Here is a 15,183-nt window from a genome sequence, read left to right on the forward strand (position 1 = left end):
ATTTTGGCTGCGATGTTGGAAGTGTGTATCAGTGCTTGGGGCAAGAAATAAGGGCAACTTCTGTCGTCGGAACTCCAGAAAAATTTCTCCGACAACTTCGCAGATCCGTGCCGAGCGACGCCAACAACGTCATCAGAACCCCTGCTGCGACCCGCGATAGAACGCGATCCGAAGCTTGTTGGCGTCAATTTGTGCAAAGGATAATAGACATTAAAAGAAAACAAGTCAGAAGGGAAGGCTCAAAGCGAAGCGTATCAACCGCCTTGCCATTGGCATCATCGCATTGCCCCGCCACTCCCCCCATCGCCTCTGAGCCGACAAGTCGCCTTCCAGACCCCCCAAATGGGTTTGCTAGTCGCGTCATGACCGCCATGGCCGACGCAGCGCAAATCGAGGCAGACCTCCTAGCCGCCCTGGGCGCGTCAATGCCCGATCCCGAGCCAGTGGTGAAGCCAGAGCCTACCGACACAGATACGTCTACGCTCTCCAGTCTGCCGCCCTCCCAGCCTGCTGTTTCGGATACACTTCCTGCTACAACTACACTCCTTGCTGCCCCAGTCGCGGCGGCTGCTCCGACCGTGTCTGCTCCCGTCTCCCCGGCAGTGTCTGCTCAACATCCTGTTAGCGCCTCGGTTCCGAACCTGTCAGCGACAGTGACGGAGACTTCAGTCCCTCCAGCCGCGCCGGCGACTGCCCTGGTACCCCCTCCAGCCTCAGCTCCAGCTCCAGCCGCCCCTGTTGTGCCTTCAGGATCTCAGACGTTAGCGACCTTCGAGACGAACAAGTCATCGATCCCACAGCCGCCGCCGACTACACAGCCGTCTATTCCCCCCAGGATAGACTCTCCAGCCCAGTCGCTCCCGCAGACAGTCCCTCCCGCGCCAACGCCCGCGCCAGCTCCTGCACTTGCTTCCCAACCGTCCGGTGCTGTGCGCTCTCCAAAACGCCCACGAAGTCCAAATGACGTCCTCGGTAACAGCGTCAAGAGACCCAAGATCGAACCGGCCGAGCAGAAGGATGAGCCGATGCTGGATGTCCCCGACCTTGACGTGGCAGCCATGTTAAACGATGCGCTCGCCAACTTCGATCAGCAAGCGAATAACTCGAATGGCGCCGCGGACGTCTCCATGCCTGACGCCGATAAGGCTACGAAGGCCCCAAGTGCCACGTCCGAGGCGGACAAGCCCGAGAACAAGATTATGAAGGCGTCGAGCAACCCGTTCTTTGTGATGCGCTCGATGAGCTTGCCGGTTCTGGGGAACATCGCTGTCCAGATCTTGCTCAGGCTATCTCAGCAGTCGCGCGCTGAGACGGACTCGCTCTTGTCTGATGCCAAGTCTGACTTTAGAAAGTCCTACGATATGGTGGCAGAGGCGTTCAGGGCAACGCGGAGGATATTCTCTGATACTCCCTTACTTTCGGCTGACGAACTGGAGATTTCGGACTCGGAAGACCGCGAGACAATCCGTATATCAAACCTGGCGGCCACGGCGGCGAGTGCTTTTGTTGCGCATGACGTGCCCCTGGGGGATGTTCACGAGGCCTTCTTCACCATCTTCATTCCAGAAGATGGGGAGTACAAGGACTCGCTGTCTGACTTGCTGGTCTGCATCAAGACGCGGCTGTTTCTCGATGAGGCGAGTCGTGCAGAGCAGGGGCAGTCACAGACGAACCCTCTTGACACGTTCTTCCCTCTGAACTTTGATGAGACACTCAAGCAAAGGAGTGGGGATGTGCTGTTGACGCCGGATGAGCAGCAGCTGGTTAATAAGCTCAAGGAGAGGAGAGACCTCTTGACTACTATATCAACGGACGAAGTTGTCAAGAAGTCCATGGAAGAGCAAGCCTCCATGGACAAGTATATCAATGCCCTGAGCAACTTTTTGCAAGGCCATCTCGCTGTCGTTGTCGACTATGCGGAGAAGTACGGTGTCAACATTCCCCTGAATGAGGATGAGAGCCTTTCGGGTCGCAATGTGGATGGCGCTCAATGGCGGGATGGGAGCCATGCTTCTAGGACGACGCCGCAGCTTCCTCAAGCAAATGGTATCTCAACCCAAGCAAAAGACTCCCGGCAACCATCAACAAGCGGGGATGATGCGCTCGACCTGAAGAAGTTAATTGAGGAGTCGCTCAACAGTCAGCTGCCAGAGCTGAAGGAGCCACCTCCACCAGAGCAGCCTGTCACCACCACCACCGGGGTGCCAGATGCTGATAAGCCCCTGGCCTCTTTCATTCAGGAGAAGCTCAAGACAGAGATTGAACCTCAAACCCACGGGATCACTAACATGGCGACGCCGGCGCATCCCGCTTCCACTACCGGTAGGCACCTTTCGTTCGATGTCCCATGTCTTCCAGTCGCTTACAGTTTGCAGTACCACATACCCAATACACACCTCAAGCCAACCAAACGACCGCCACTACTTACCAGACTTATACCCAAACTACGGCAACTACCACGAATCCTCTTATCCCTGGCCAAGAGGTGCTTCCTCCCAATCAGTCTATGCCCACGGCGGCTCTGTATGAAAAAGCTCGGCAGGCAGCCGTCGCCAAGTCGTCCAACACTACGCGACGCGAGGGCCTGCACTCAACCAGGAGGCCGTGGACTCCTGAAGAGGAGAAAGCACTTATGGCGGGGCTTGACATGGTCAAGGGTCCTCATTGGAGTCAGATCCTGTCACTCTTTGGGCCCAATGGCACCATTTCAGATATTCTGAAGGACCGTACCCAAGTCCAGTTGAAAGACAAGGCTCGGAACTTGAAATTATTCTTTCTTAAGACCAATTCCGAGATGCCCTATTATCTCCAGAGCGTCACTGGGGAGTTGAAGACTAGGGCGCCGAGTCAGGCTGCTCGCAAGGAGGCAGAGGAGAAAGCGCGGATGAATCTTGAGGAAGACAAGGCTAGGATTCAGGGCATCATGACCCTAGCTGGTGGTCTGCAGAACAACCAGCAAGCCGGTGCTGTGAAGCGAGGAGGTCAGGTTGGAGGTGTTCCTGGACAAGTCGGGGCGCATGGTCTTCCTGCAGGCCAACAACCTGTGCCGAAGACATCATCGTTCCCTCCGATCCAGCCGGCACCGTCGACGGTCGGAGCTATGCCACAGCAGAACATGAAGCCTCAGTACGCTCCGTTGCAACCACAACCTGGTGGTATCCAACAGCAACCCAAGCAACAACCCCAACAGCAATATTACGCGCCGCCGCAACAACAGCAGCAACACCCTCAGCAAGGAGTCCAGAAGCCGCTCCCGCCGCAGCAGCAGCAGATTCGGCAACCTCTGCCACAAACACCACAACCAGCGAGAACACAGACCCCTGGGCAGCAAGTACCGCAGGCCCCATTGCCCCAGACGCAGCAGAGGCCACCCCAACAGCCATACCTTCAACAACCTCAACAGCCGTTGCCACAACAGCAGCAGTTTAAGCAGCAGCCGGGGACCCAAGGGCAGTTTTCTCAGGCACAGGCTGTTCCCTCGGTACCACAACAGCACATTCCTCCGAAGCCACAGGTGGCGCAGATGCAGACTGCACAAGTGCCAGCAACGCAGCCAGTGTCCCAGGTGACACCTCAACCGGTTCCACAACCTGGGGCCCAAGCCGTGCTTCAAGGGGTAGCTCACCCGGTATCTCAAGCAACACCATTACAGACGCAGCAACTGGTGCCACAGGCTCCTATGAACACAACCCCAAGTGTCACTCCAGCGCCTACAATCACTCCGGCGGTTAACAATACCGCCGCTACGACTGCTGCCTTCCCCTCGACAACCTTCCCCACGGCCGGAGTCACTTCCACAACCAGCCCTGTCACTACGACACCCAAACCTGCTAACCCTCCAGCACCAACACCCGTCGCGGTGCCCGCTCCAACAACAACAACAACAACAACTACTACTACTACTACTACTACTACTACAACTACAACTCCCGCTCCGGCACCAACGCCTACTCCCATCGCCTTCCCTCCCCCGTCAATCCCGCCCAACCATCACTCTACACCCGATCCTGTCCCGACAGCTACGCAGCAAGCTCAACAGACTGCGCAAGCTCAAGCACAAGCTCAGGCTCAGGCCCAGGCAGATACGAAGTTGTTTGAGACGCTGCAGGCTGCTATTGCTGCTGCGACGCCCCCTACGCCATCACCGACGGCTGCTACGGTGCCTGTAGCAGGAGCGATGGTTGATGGGAGCGGTGCCGCAGCAGGGAGCCAGACTAACCCGACGGCTGCTCCGGTGACGGCGACGGCGCCTGCTTCCGGGGCGGCTGGCTCGGGAGGTAATCGTTGAAATCCAATCAATGTAGGAAAAATGATGGAACTAGGAACGGAGGAAAGACCAACTTCCTTAATAATTGCATGCGAAACCTATGTCTGCTTTTCTTTGTTGCCAAATGGGAAGGGGGAAAAAGTCTTGTCATTAAACAAGTACTCAATCTAGCATTGCATTGCATGGCCATGGCGTGGGTGTTGCAGGGAATTTGTGGTTCATGGGAGTTTGACACTGAGGAACATACCCCGGCGCGTTTTGAAACATAGGTAGAGGACAACAGACATAGCGGGGCCGATTTGGGGGTTGAACTCATCTCATACTCGTTCAGGTGATGAACGTGAGCATGTTGCTATGTTAGGAGGGTTATAGAGACGGGGAGAAGAGGCTTTAAGGACTTGATAATCACCCTTTGGACGAAGCAAGCATCCGCAGAGCCGGCGATGTAATGAAGCCCAGAGACGTCAATGAATACCAAGGTCACTCACGTCTAAAACTTCACCAATGGCCAAGCTCCAATCAGACAGTTGGGTGTGATTGGGCTCTCTCAAGTAATGCCATATTCCTGTTGGGCACAGTTCCACGAGATGCGCAGTTATGTCATAGTAAGCTGATTGAAGCTTTTGTGTGGCCTGCCGACTCGAAGTTGAAATCGGCCTTCGGCCTATGAGATTAGATTGATTCTCCTCGCTCTAAAGAAACAGGGCAAAATGAGAAAAGAAAAAAAATTTGGCCTCGCCATTCATTGGTTTATATCTCCGGTGCTCAGCCACACTGATTACAACCCTATACCCTGGAAGGATGTTCGAGAACCGTAGTCTGGTTATGGAGAAGACAGCCTTGGGGAAACACAATAATTTGCTGAAGCTTGTCCCGTGATGATAGACTTAAGGGGCTTATATCCAGGATGAACTGCATCACATTCCCAAGGCCTGATGGGGAAGGTAAGCAAGCAGATAGTTTGGCAGACAGAGTGTTTCTTTGTCTTCCAAGCATTCCGATTGCCGAATTCAGTTGCACGGCAGCACGGATGCAGGGCAAAAGTCTGGAGAAGTTACCATGGTCGGTGCAGGTTCGGCACGGGAACGCTCATTCGCTTTCTCGGGAGATCAACGTTCAATTGAAAGAGGGAAAAGGGGGGGGGGGAAGAAAATAAGATTGGGGCTGTGCTACTCATAGGTAGTTATTGTAGCAGTCGGCGCAGTACACATAGAATCCTACGATATGCACTGCACTACTCATTAAATAATGAGCTGTCTGAGCCTTTCGGTTCGAGTTAGAAGGGTAAATGATGAAGAACAGCTTGTCGGGCAGATAATCAGCTGTCCTCACGGAGATCGGAAGCAGAAGGTCTCGACTATCGGGGACAGTAGGATTTTTTTTTTTTATTGGTGGCGTTTCCTGTCGGTCAAAGTTGGACCTTGACAGCGTAGCAAGGAAGCCACTGCTTCGCCTCGAACTGTATAAAAATCAGGCTCTGCTACCACCATCAGTTTCGAGCTACCCGATGTAATCAGTGATCACAAGAGTCAACCTCAAGTGCGGCTGGTGATTACGGGAGAAAGGGGGCACTGCCCAGACACAAGTGCCCAAGGCTCCCAGGTGAAGCTGTCTTGGTGCCAAGCCCTCGCTTCCTGCCAGGCTCCCCGGTTCTTCGAGTCTGCGGATACATAGACTCGTCGTCTCGTCCAATGGGACGACCCGTTTCCGGTTAAGCTGTCCCACTAACCGTTGCTGGCAAACCTGGGGACATACCTCATCCCGCGGCTTGGCGTCGCTCCACCGGGCAGCTGTGTCCGACGGCTTACCACATACCGGCTACTGTCTTCAACCCTTTCCCTGCACATTCCGAGCCGTTGCGAAACATAAAAGGCGCGGGCGCCGCGTTCTAGAAGGCTGTAAAACAGGTTGCAGACATTACGCATTGCTCTGCATTGGGCTTCAGGCTTCCAGTCTGTTTGACATCCGCCGCCCTGGAGCTCCCAACTTCGGAAGGCTCTCCACTTTTACATCATCACTGATCGATAAGATAAGGCGTGTTATTCGCCATCACCCGACCAACGCCTGATATCCCAACTCCGAACAAACATCGTCACCATGAGCGTAGCGGTAGGCCAGAGTGCAGATAAGGGCAAGGCCCCTGAGACAGTTACCAATGGCAACACTGGGTTCCGGCCCCAGGCCAACATGACCATGGAGAGGCCTCGCCCAGAGGACCTGCAGAAGAGCTATGCCAAGGTCATTGTGGACGATCCCAACCCCAAGGGCTGGTATGGGACTATGGGTATGTCTCTTGGACACTCTCCCAAAGTTATCCAAAAACCTGCTAACAATCCCCTCCTCCCCCCAAAAAAGTCGACACCTTCGGCGCCATAATCGGCACTCTCGGCGCGATCCCATGCTGCATCTGCTGCCCGAATCCCTACAAAGAAGTCGAGCAAGGCAGCGTCGGCCTGGTCACCAAATTCGGCCGCTTCTACAAGGCTGTCGACCCAGGCCTTGTCAAGATCAACCCTCTCAGCGAGCGCCTCATCACCGTGGACGTCAAGATCCAGATTGCTGAGGTCCCCCTTCAAACTGTCATGACCAAAGACAACGTCACCCTGCAAATCACGTCCGTCATCTACTACCACATCGTGTCGCCGCACCGGGCCGCCTTCGGCGTGGCGAACGTGCGTCAGGCCCTCATGGAGCGCACGCAAACCACCCTGCGGCACGTCGTCGGCGCGCGCGTGTTGCAGGACGTGATCGAACGCCGTGAAGAAATCGCCCAGTCCATTGGCGAAATCATCGAGGACGTCGCGGCGGGCTGGGGCGTGCAGGTCGAGAGCATGCTCATCAAGGATGTCATCTTCAGCCAGGAGCTGCAGGAATCGCTCTCCATGGCGGCGCAGAGCAAGCGGATCGGCGAGAGCAAGATCATTGCTGCAAAGGCGGAGGTCGAGGCGGCGAAGCTGATGCGGCAGGCGGCGGATATTTTGTCGTCTGCGCCGGCGATGCAGATCCGTTATCTCGAGGCTATGCAAAGCATGGCGAAGAGCGCGAACAGTAAGGTGATCTTTTTGCCTGCGCCGAATCAGACTATGGCGGCGGCGGGGTTTGTGCCGGGGGGAAGTGGCACGAACCCGTTTGGGGATGAGGGGCCTTCGTCGTCGTCGATGGCGGCGAATTTGACCGAGTCGGTTACCACGGGGACGACGCTCGATCCGGGGTTCCAGCAGGCTATTAATGCGCGGATTATTGAGAACATCTGAGCCCTGGGCTGGGTTAGCCGGATGTTCGGGCGACTGACGGACTGGCCCTTAAGGTCAAGTCACTACTTCTTCTTCTTCTTCTGTCTTCGACTGTCTTTCCTATCTGGTTCAATCTGGTTAATCTGGTTGGAAGCTGCTGTTTTTCTCTTTTTTTTTTTTTGGTTTGCACAAGGTTTGCACAAGGTTGATAGGAGGGGCATAATGGACTGGTTGCAGTATAATGGCTGGAAATGATTACCATACCCCTGTGTTTGATGATAGTGTCAATGGGTCAACGATTTTTATGAAGTCACATTAGTTTGGGGCGGGGATTTGTCTTGCAACACCGCCGCCACCTCTTTCCCTATTTCCATAATGGGTTTCGAGCGTTGTGCTCCCTACATTAGGATAGTCAAGGGAGTTTTATTGTACGCGGAGTCCTTGGTAGTTAAGCTTTGTCATGAAATATGATACCACCGTCTTTGTCAGGCTGTCCTCAATATGTTAGGTGTTCCTCAAACAAAAAGTTCAAGTGAGTAACTTCTGTGACGACCTCTCAAGGCTCGAACCCGTGAGAATAGCCATCATCAAATGGTAAACGGCAAGAGTTCCCAAATAAGACCTTAATGATGATCCTTTTAAGACACTTGAACTGGGTATCTTATCACGACTTCTCTATTTACACCTATTACATCACCCCTTCAATCATCGAAGCCCTCAAACTCACTCTCCTCATCCGCACCCCCTTTTGATTCCTTCCCTCCGCCTTTGCTCTCGGTCCCATTACTACTACTACTACTACTACTACTACTACTACTACTCCCACCCTCCTTCATTGGCTGCCCATTCGCCGTGCCCGCCGCAGCCTGCTGATTCCTCTTCCTCACCTCATTAATCAGCTCCTCCAGCTTCCTCAGCTCTTCCTTCTCCTTCTCCGTCATCCTGGCCATCTTCAACGCCTCCTTCTTCCTGCGCTTCTTTTCTTTCCTCAGCTGGCGCAGCTCCTCCTGCTCGTGCTTCCCGCTCCAAGCCTCGTTCTTCTTCCTCTTGAGCGGGTTGCTGCCATCGGCACCGGCTGTTTCGCCGGCTGCCGCCGCAGCAGCCTCCTTCTCCGCCTTCTCGGCCTTCCACTTCTCCAGCTCGGCTAGCCGCTTCTTTTCGCGCGCTTTGTCTTTAAACGGGATCGCTGACGTGTCGATACCTAAGCCCAAGGACCGATCCAGACCACGGGTTTCGGGCATTTTGGGCAGCTCGAGCAGGCCGTAGCCTTTAGCCAGGTCGAACCAGTCGAGGTCGGCAACGCGGAAGATGGAAGTTGCTTGGTGCTCCATGTAGCTACGTGCCCAGCTGACGAAGGCGCGCTGCGCGAGCTGGAAGACTTCCCGGTCCTTCTTGGCCTGCTCGCGGATCTTGTTGGCTACATCGTCCGCTTGGGTATCGGTGACCGAGATCTGTGGGTGTTCGAGTGGTGTGATGGGCGTCTGCCTCACTTCAAGGAGCTGCACATATCCTTCTTCACGACCTGGCTGGAGCATGACCACGGAGAGACCGCGGCGGCCGGCGCGGCCGGCACGACCGCAGCGGTGGATGAAGACCTTGGTGTCGGTGGGCGGGTCGTGCTGGATGACGAGGTCGACTTGGGGGATGTCGAGGCCGCGCGCGGCGATGTCGGTGGTAAGGAGGACTGTGGGGGAGGTCGCGGTGACGAAGCGCTCGTAGTTCTTTTCGCGGACGTGCGGTTCGAGCTTGCCGTGTAGGGATACGATGCTGTAGCCGGCGGGGAGGATGCCGTGGAGGACGCGCGCGAAGTACTTGACCGCGAAGCAGGTTGAGAAGAAGACGATGGAGCGCTGGGGACGGGGATCGAGTTTTTCGAGGATTTGACAGAGAGCTGGGATCTTGTGGCTGGCCGGGGTTACGATGTAGGACATCTGGAGAGACATGGGTGTCTTTCTCTCCTCGATGACGCCTCCTGTTTTTAAGCTCTTCACCCGCACCGTGATCTTGTGAGGATAGAGCATGCCAACTGTGATCAGTCGCTCAACGGCATCACTTAGCGACGCGCTGAACAAGCCTGTACGCCGTTGCTTGGGGAGGTAGCCCAAGATACGTGTGAGCTCAGGGGAGAAGCCGAGGTCGAGCAGGCGGTCAGCCTCGTCCATGACCAGGACCTCGAACGACGAAGCGGGGGTCTTAACATATGGGCTCGACAGAAGCTCGGCGAGGCGGCCGGGAGTGCCGACAAGGAGGTTCGGTGACAAGCGCAGGAAGATACTCAGGTCCTCGGCTGCCTTGACTGTACCACCGACGAGGAGCTGGGGGACGATGACAGGTTTGGTAGTAGCTGGCCGCTTCTCGTCGCTCTTTGCGTATTGGAGGAGTTCTGAAGATTCAGGATGGAACTTGATCAGGGACACCAGCACATTGTAGATCTGAGACGCAAGTTCGCGGGTGGGGGAGATGATGATGGCTTGGACATGGTGTTTCTTTGCTGCTTCGTCAAGGCGAAGGAGTCTCTGTTTGGGTTAGACATACGCGCACTTCACCCACGGTAGGGAAGAGCATACCTCTACTACTGGAATCAAGAAAGCGAGTGTCTTTCCGCTACCAGTGACGGCCTCGACGACAACGTCCTTGTTCCCCCGAAAGATATCAAGACATGACTTTTGCACTGGCGTGGGCTGCTCATAACCCATTGATGAGACGTAGTCAAGGATCCATTGCGGTAGCGGAGGATTGAATGCAGTCCATGACCTGGACGACTTCTTTGAGCGAGCCTGCTCGGGAGCCATGGTGTTGGTGTCTCGGGCCAGGACAAATCGCAGAGCCGGATCCCTCGATCGAGACCTTCGATGACATGCCAGCGACAGCAAAAAAAAACTGGGGAATCGGCTTTTATCTTATCTTATCTTATCTCATATTTTATCGATAGATGATTGTGGATAAGCCTATGTGGGGGGATGGCCTGCAAGGGGCAGCCGAGCCAACCAAGTCCGGTCTGGCCCCAAAAAATTGCAGATCCACCGTATTTTTGGACAAGTAAGCGTTAAAAGACAATCCTTGAGTCAAGCATTGCAATATTCGAGATTCAGAAGCTCTCAATTGAGCTGAAACTTCTACTTTGGACTAGATGCTATCAAGGAAGTCTTACTATGCTGATTCATTAATGTTTTGACCCAATTGATATGCTGGTAGGCCTCAGCAAGGCCCAAACGTTACGGTGTGCGTATTCGGCTTCAGTAGAAAATTTTCCTGATGATGGGTGCGCTGGGCGACAAACCCGCCTCACCATCAGGCGTTAGCAGTTATCTAAAACTTTTGCCTCTGACGATCTTTTGATGGATGGATCTAAGATTCAAGATCCTTTGAGATCAGAAACGTCATCGTTCCGCCTGGTAGCTCCCAGCCGTGCTTTTGTAATCGATACGGCAGTACCTGTATGAAACTTTCCGCGAGTCACATGCAGCAGTGACGTGCGCCTGGGCGGACGTTCTGCAGCGGCCAATCTTTCCGCGAGAGCCGGCTTGGGTGTCGAAATTTTTCGCGCTGCCCTGCTTCACGAACTTGCCTGCTTTTCCTTGCTTCATCTGCTTCCAATCCGGGTTTCTTGACCTGTCTTTTTTTTATCTCTCGACAAAGTAATAGCGCAGCGGCAACGCGACCGTCAGACAGTTTCTACGAAACGAAGTTCACACGGCGAGACAGCCCATTTTGAGATTTTTACGCGACAGCTGAGCGTGTGTGTTTGATAGGGGCACGTTGCTACCCGCTGATTTTTGCTGATTCTGCTGATTCGGCTGAGTCTGCTGAGTCTGCTGAGTCTCTGCTATTGAGCCAGCTGCTAACTCGCACTGTCGCGCCTTCGCCCCCCCCCCCCCCAAAAAAAAAGAACCCGAGTGGGAGTCCCATCGGCCACCCGTCAGCCAACCGCCGTCGCCCCATCCACTCACTGGACACCGGGCACACCGGCCCAAAGTTCAGTCGGGCTTTTCCAGCGCCCCGGGCCACCACGGGACACCACCCAGGCACAGCCAAGTAGCCAAGTCTCCAAGTATGCGGTGGAGTCGTCGCGCTCCGCCGCACCCTTCCCGTCAGCATCCTGGATCCGATCGCTTTAAAGATAGCGGCCTTCTCGCACCACCACCAATCCGTTTTTAGTGCCCTTGCGACCTCTGGACCTTCAACCTCGACCAGAGCTCGTCACGACCGCTCCTGTGCCTGCGAGTCGCCGCCCTCGCCTTTATTTTCGTGTCGCAACGCCCATTCCCTCAGGCGCCTGATCTGCGGCGCCGTCTCGCTTCCTGCTCTCCCACCCTTCCCATACACTGCTGCCACCATGGCCGGCCGAAGTAAACAGGCTACCGTTCCGGCAACACCGCGCGTCACCTCGCCGAGCCCGGTGCCGGATGCCGATGCCATCAGCAGAGACTCGACGTACAACGGCCCGATGACCAGGTCGGCCGCTCGCAGGCGACAGGCTGCTGCCCTCGCGCCCTCACAATCTTTCGAACCGAGTCTCGAGGATCTCGACTCGACGTCGGACGAGGCCCCAGATTTTCGGCGCATGACTCGCAGTCGCAGTCGCAGTCGCAGTCCCGTCAAGCCGCGCAAGACAACAACATCGCGCAAGGCCACGACCGCGACAAACGGTCATGCCACTGCAGCTCCGGCCCCTACGCTCAGTGCGCCCGTGAACGGGTCGGCGTCGAAGGCGACTGATAACGAGGCGATCGAGAAGACAAATGGACACTTGTCCCCTCCAACCCCCAAAACCACAACTCTCAGCCGCAGCCCGAGCCCGCTCGGCGTGATACCCATCCACACGCGATGGCGCAACTTTGTGCACAAGCACGAAGTCCCGCGCAAGGCGCTGCACGTCTCGATCGGCTTCTTCGTCGTCTGGCTGTACCTGACCGGCACCCAGACCTACAACGTGTGCCCCTACCTGATGACGGCCCTGATCCCCATCGCAGCCGTTGATGTAGTCCGGCACCACTATGCGCCCTTCAACCGCCTCTACGTCCGCGTCCTGGGCCTGCTCATGCGCGAAAGCGAGTTCGCCGGCTACAACGGCGTCATCTTCTACCTTCTTGGCGCCTGGGCCGTGCTCTACTTCTTCCCCAAGGATGTTGGCGTCATGGGCACTCTGCTCCTGAGCTGGTGCGACACGGCTGCCAGCACTTTCGGCCGCCTCTACGGCCGCTACACGCCTAGCATCCGCCGCGGCAAGTCGCTTGCCGGCTCCCTCGCCGCGTTCTTGGTGGGCGTTGGCACGTCGGCGTTCTTTTGGGGCTGGCTGGCCCCAACTAAGGGACCCCAGCCTGGTGATGAGACGTTCATGTTTACTGGTGCCCTGAGCCTGCCTCGTGTGGTCGCCGGTCTGATTGGGCTTGTGCCCGAGCAGGCGACTGTGTCGGGCGCGATGGCGCTGGGCATTATGAGTGTTTGGTCGGGCTTCGTGGCTGCAGCTAGTGAGGTGGTGGATCTGTTTGGGTGGGATGACAATCTGACGATACCTGTGCTGAGCGGTCTGGGAATCTGGGGGTTCTTGAAGATTTTTGGTTAATGGGTTAAACCAATAACGGTTGGGTGTGTGTAAGAGGGGGGAGATTAAATTTCTGCCAAAAATGTCTGAGAGCTTAAAAGGGTTGGTTTAAGAGTAAAAAAAAAAAAAATTGTAATCGCTGATTAGGGTGCGGTTGGATGGATGGTCGATGGCTGATGACGACGAAGACGACGACGACGATGATGATGTGTATGTTTACACTTCGACGGGCGGTGCATAGGGTGGCGTTTGTTGTTGTCGGGGTCGCTTTCTTCTGTGTGTGAGATTCAACATTATGTTTATGTGGGATGGGCTGCTTAGGCCATGGATGATGGTTGGTGAGACGATCGAGCCTAGATTCTCTACTACTGCTACTACTTATAACTACTGCTACTACTATTATGTGGTAATACGGGATACAACCTCCACCTCCTACCCTCAGCTATATACCTCAGGTACTGTTAGACATACCATCTCGAATCTCGAATCTTCACCCCTTCTTCTCTTCTCTTTTGCAGTTCAGTTTCACTTTTTTTTTTCGCGTTCGACGGTAGTGATTGATGAAGCCTCAAGCGTTAAGGTTGCCTCACATCACGTTCTTTTTTGTAGAAGCAGACCGCCTTACAGTCCAACAACATGAAGAAGCGGCCGCGACATACGCAATGATTTGTGCCTTTTGTTCGATCTCTCTGCCGATATTACTACCCGCGCGGGGATTATCACTGCGCGTTGAAGGCTTCCCTTAAAGGAGAATACCTAGCTTCCCGCTCTATAATTGGCCTTGCGGCTGCCACGCAGGCCTGAGGCACAGCTCCAAGCCCTCCATGAATCATGGAAGCGGCATGGTTTTCAGACAAAAAAAAAAAAAAAATACTTCTTTCGAAGCTGGCCTCGCGGTACGTATGTGCGGAGATCAGATACGTACAGGACTTGCAGGCGAAGCAATCAAGAAAGATTTTGAGATCAACGCCTCGTACTTACATGTGTCCAATCGGCAGGGGTTTTGCGACCGAAAAAAGGGAGAGAGACGACTATCAACAATGCAGCAACCTTCAATCTTGTCTGCTTATACAGTTTCTTCTCAGAAGTTTTCCACGGTTTTCTGGGAAACTTGGGGAATAACTTGGCAAAACAGCGTCCGTTTAAAGTTACTACGCTCTTCAGCCTTATCTGCATTGTGCGGCGTCGTGTCACCTCACTCAACAGTAGGGAAACAAAATTGGTCGAATATACGGTATAGGCGGGGTGCAGTACTTCGCCCAGTTTTATTTTTTTTGTTCAACAATATCCAGATTACAAGCAACGATTCACGTTCAACTCGAAGGATGTTTCCCACCGCTCCCACGACATCCCAACTTCGTGCCGCAGTTCCGCCATTCCGACGCAGTCCAACTCAGTGTGATACGAACTCACAGCGCTACTCTCCGGTCTGCAGGCAGGTAAACTCTATTCGACTATCTAAATATGTTTTGCAGGGAAACGTTCCTACGCTGTACGTTTCCGACTCAGGACACAACAGGATAGTTCGTTCGGTCGCCGTTACGCGGCATGAAAGAGAAGAAGCAGATAACTGATCCGAACATAAATTGTCCGGCAAACATGACCTGTTGTGTACCTGTTGCAAGTGCAGCGGTCTACGGTCCGCATAGGCGGTCTACTATGCAAGGTTGTACGACGATTGTCGAGCATGAAGGTGAAAGGCAGCCAGCCAGGATGGAGAGATTGAGACACAAGTGTGAGGGTTACTGACATGAATCAGCACAGTCAGTCCAGGACACTGCCTGAATGCCCTGTCTCTTTTCTCTTACCCGGTTGAGGTGAAGTCTGTTTCAAAGAAGATCGGGACGGTAAATCAGCTGGTTAGTGTATGATTCATGTATGGCTGTCCCCATTGATCTCTCAGAAGCTGTGCCAGGGACCCGGCTGTGGTTTCGTCGTCCTATAGCATTCTGCCCAGTCATCAGGCGTGCTGCGCGTGCTCTGTTTTGAACTGCAGCTTCATCTCACTCAGACTTCCTTCCTCAATGGAGGGCTACTACAGGTTCATGGAGCCAACGATGTCAAACTGTACCGATACCCACTTGTTCTCTGCATCAGATCTTTGCAAATCCGAGCCGTATTGGTTACTCATCATCTAT

General features: G+C 54.6%; 4 protein-coding genes across 4 annotated transcripts; 3 read left to right on the top strand and 1 right to left on the bottom strand.

The window, feature by feature from the left end:
* Window positions 1-371: 371 nt before the first annotated feature.
* Window positions 372-4,288, top strand: CTHT_0006580 (uncharacterized protein; the record flags this gene model as incomplete). Its single annotated transcript, XM_006691127.1, has 2 exons — window positions 372-2,322; window positions 2,403-4,288. The coding sequence occupies 2 exons, from the start codon at window positions 372-374 to the stop codon at window positions 4,286-4,288; spliced, it is 3,837 nt and encodes a 1,278-aa protein (XP_006691190.1).
* Window positions 4,289-6,364: 2,076 nt separating this feature from the next.
* On the top strand, window positions 6,365-7,521 carry CTHT_0006590 (prohibitin-like protein; the record flags this gene model as incomplete). The annotated part of the gene is made up of 2 exons (XM_006691128.1): window positions 6,365-6,551; window positions 6,623-7,521. 2 exons carry the CDS (start codon window positions 6,365-6,367, stop codon window positions 7,519-7,521), a joined length of 1,086 nt encoding a protein of 361 aa, XP_006691191.1.
* Window positions 7,522-8,201: 680 nt separating this feature from the next.
* Window positions 8,202-10,292, bottom strand: CTHT_0006600 (uncharacterized protein; the record flags this gene model as incomplete). Its single annotated transcript, XM_006691129.1, has 2 exons — window positions 8,202-10,016; window positions 10,068-10,292. The coding sequence occupies 2 exons, from the start codon at window positions 10,290-10,292 to the stop codon at window positions 8,202-8,204; spliced, it is 2,040 nt and encodes a 679-aa protein (XP_006691192.1).
* A 1,544-nt stretch (window positions 10,293-11,836) lies between these two features.
* On the top strand, window positions 11,837-13,066 carry CTHT_0006610 (ctp-dependent diacylglycerol kinase-like protein; the record flags this gene model as incomplete). The annotated part of the gene is made up of 1 exon (XM_006691130.1): window positions 11,837-13,066. One exon carries the CDS (start codon window positions 11,837-11,839, stop codon window positions 13,064-13,066), a length of 1,230 nt encoding a protein of 409 aa, XP_006691193.1.
* Between the last annotated feature and the right edge of the window lie 2,117 nt (window positions 13,067-15,183).

Source organism: Thermochaetoides thermophila (genome assembly GCF_000221225.1).
Source record: "Thermochaetoides thermophila DSM 1495 unplaced genomic scaffold scf7180000011806, whole genome shotgun sequence".
NCBI classification, from domain to species: domain Eukaryota; kingdom Fungi; phylum Ascomycota; class Sordariomycetes; order Sordariales; family Chaetomiaceae; genus Thermochaetoides; species Thermochaetoides thermophila.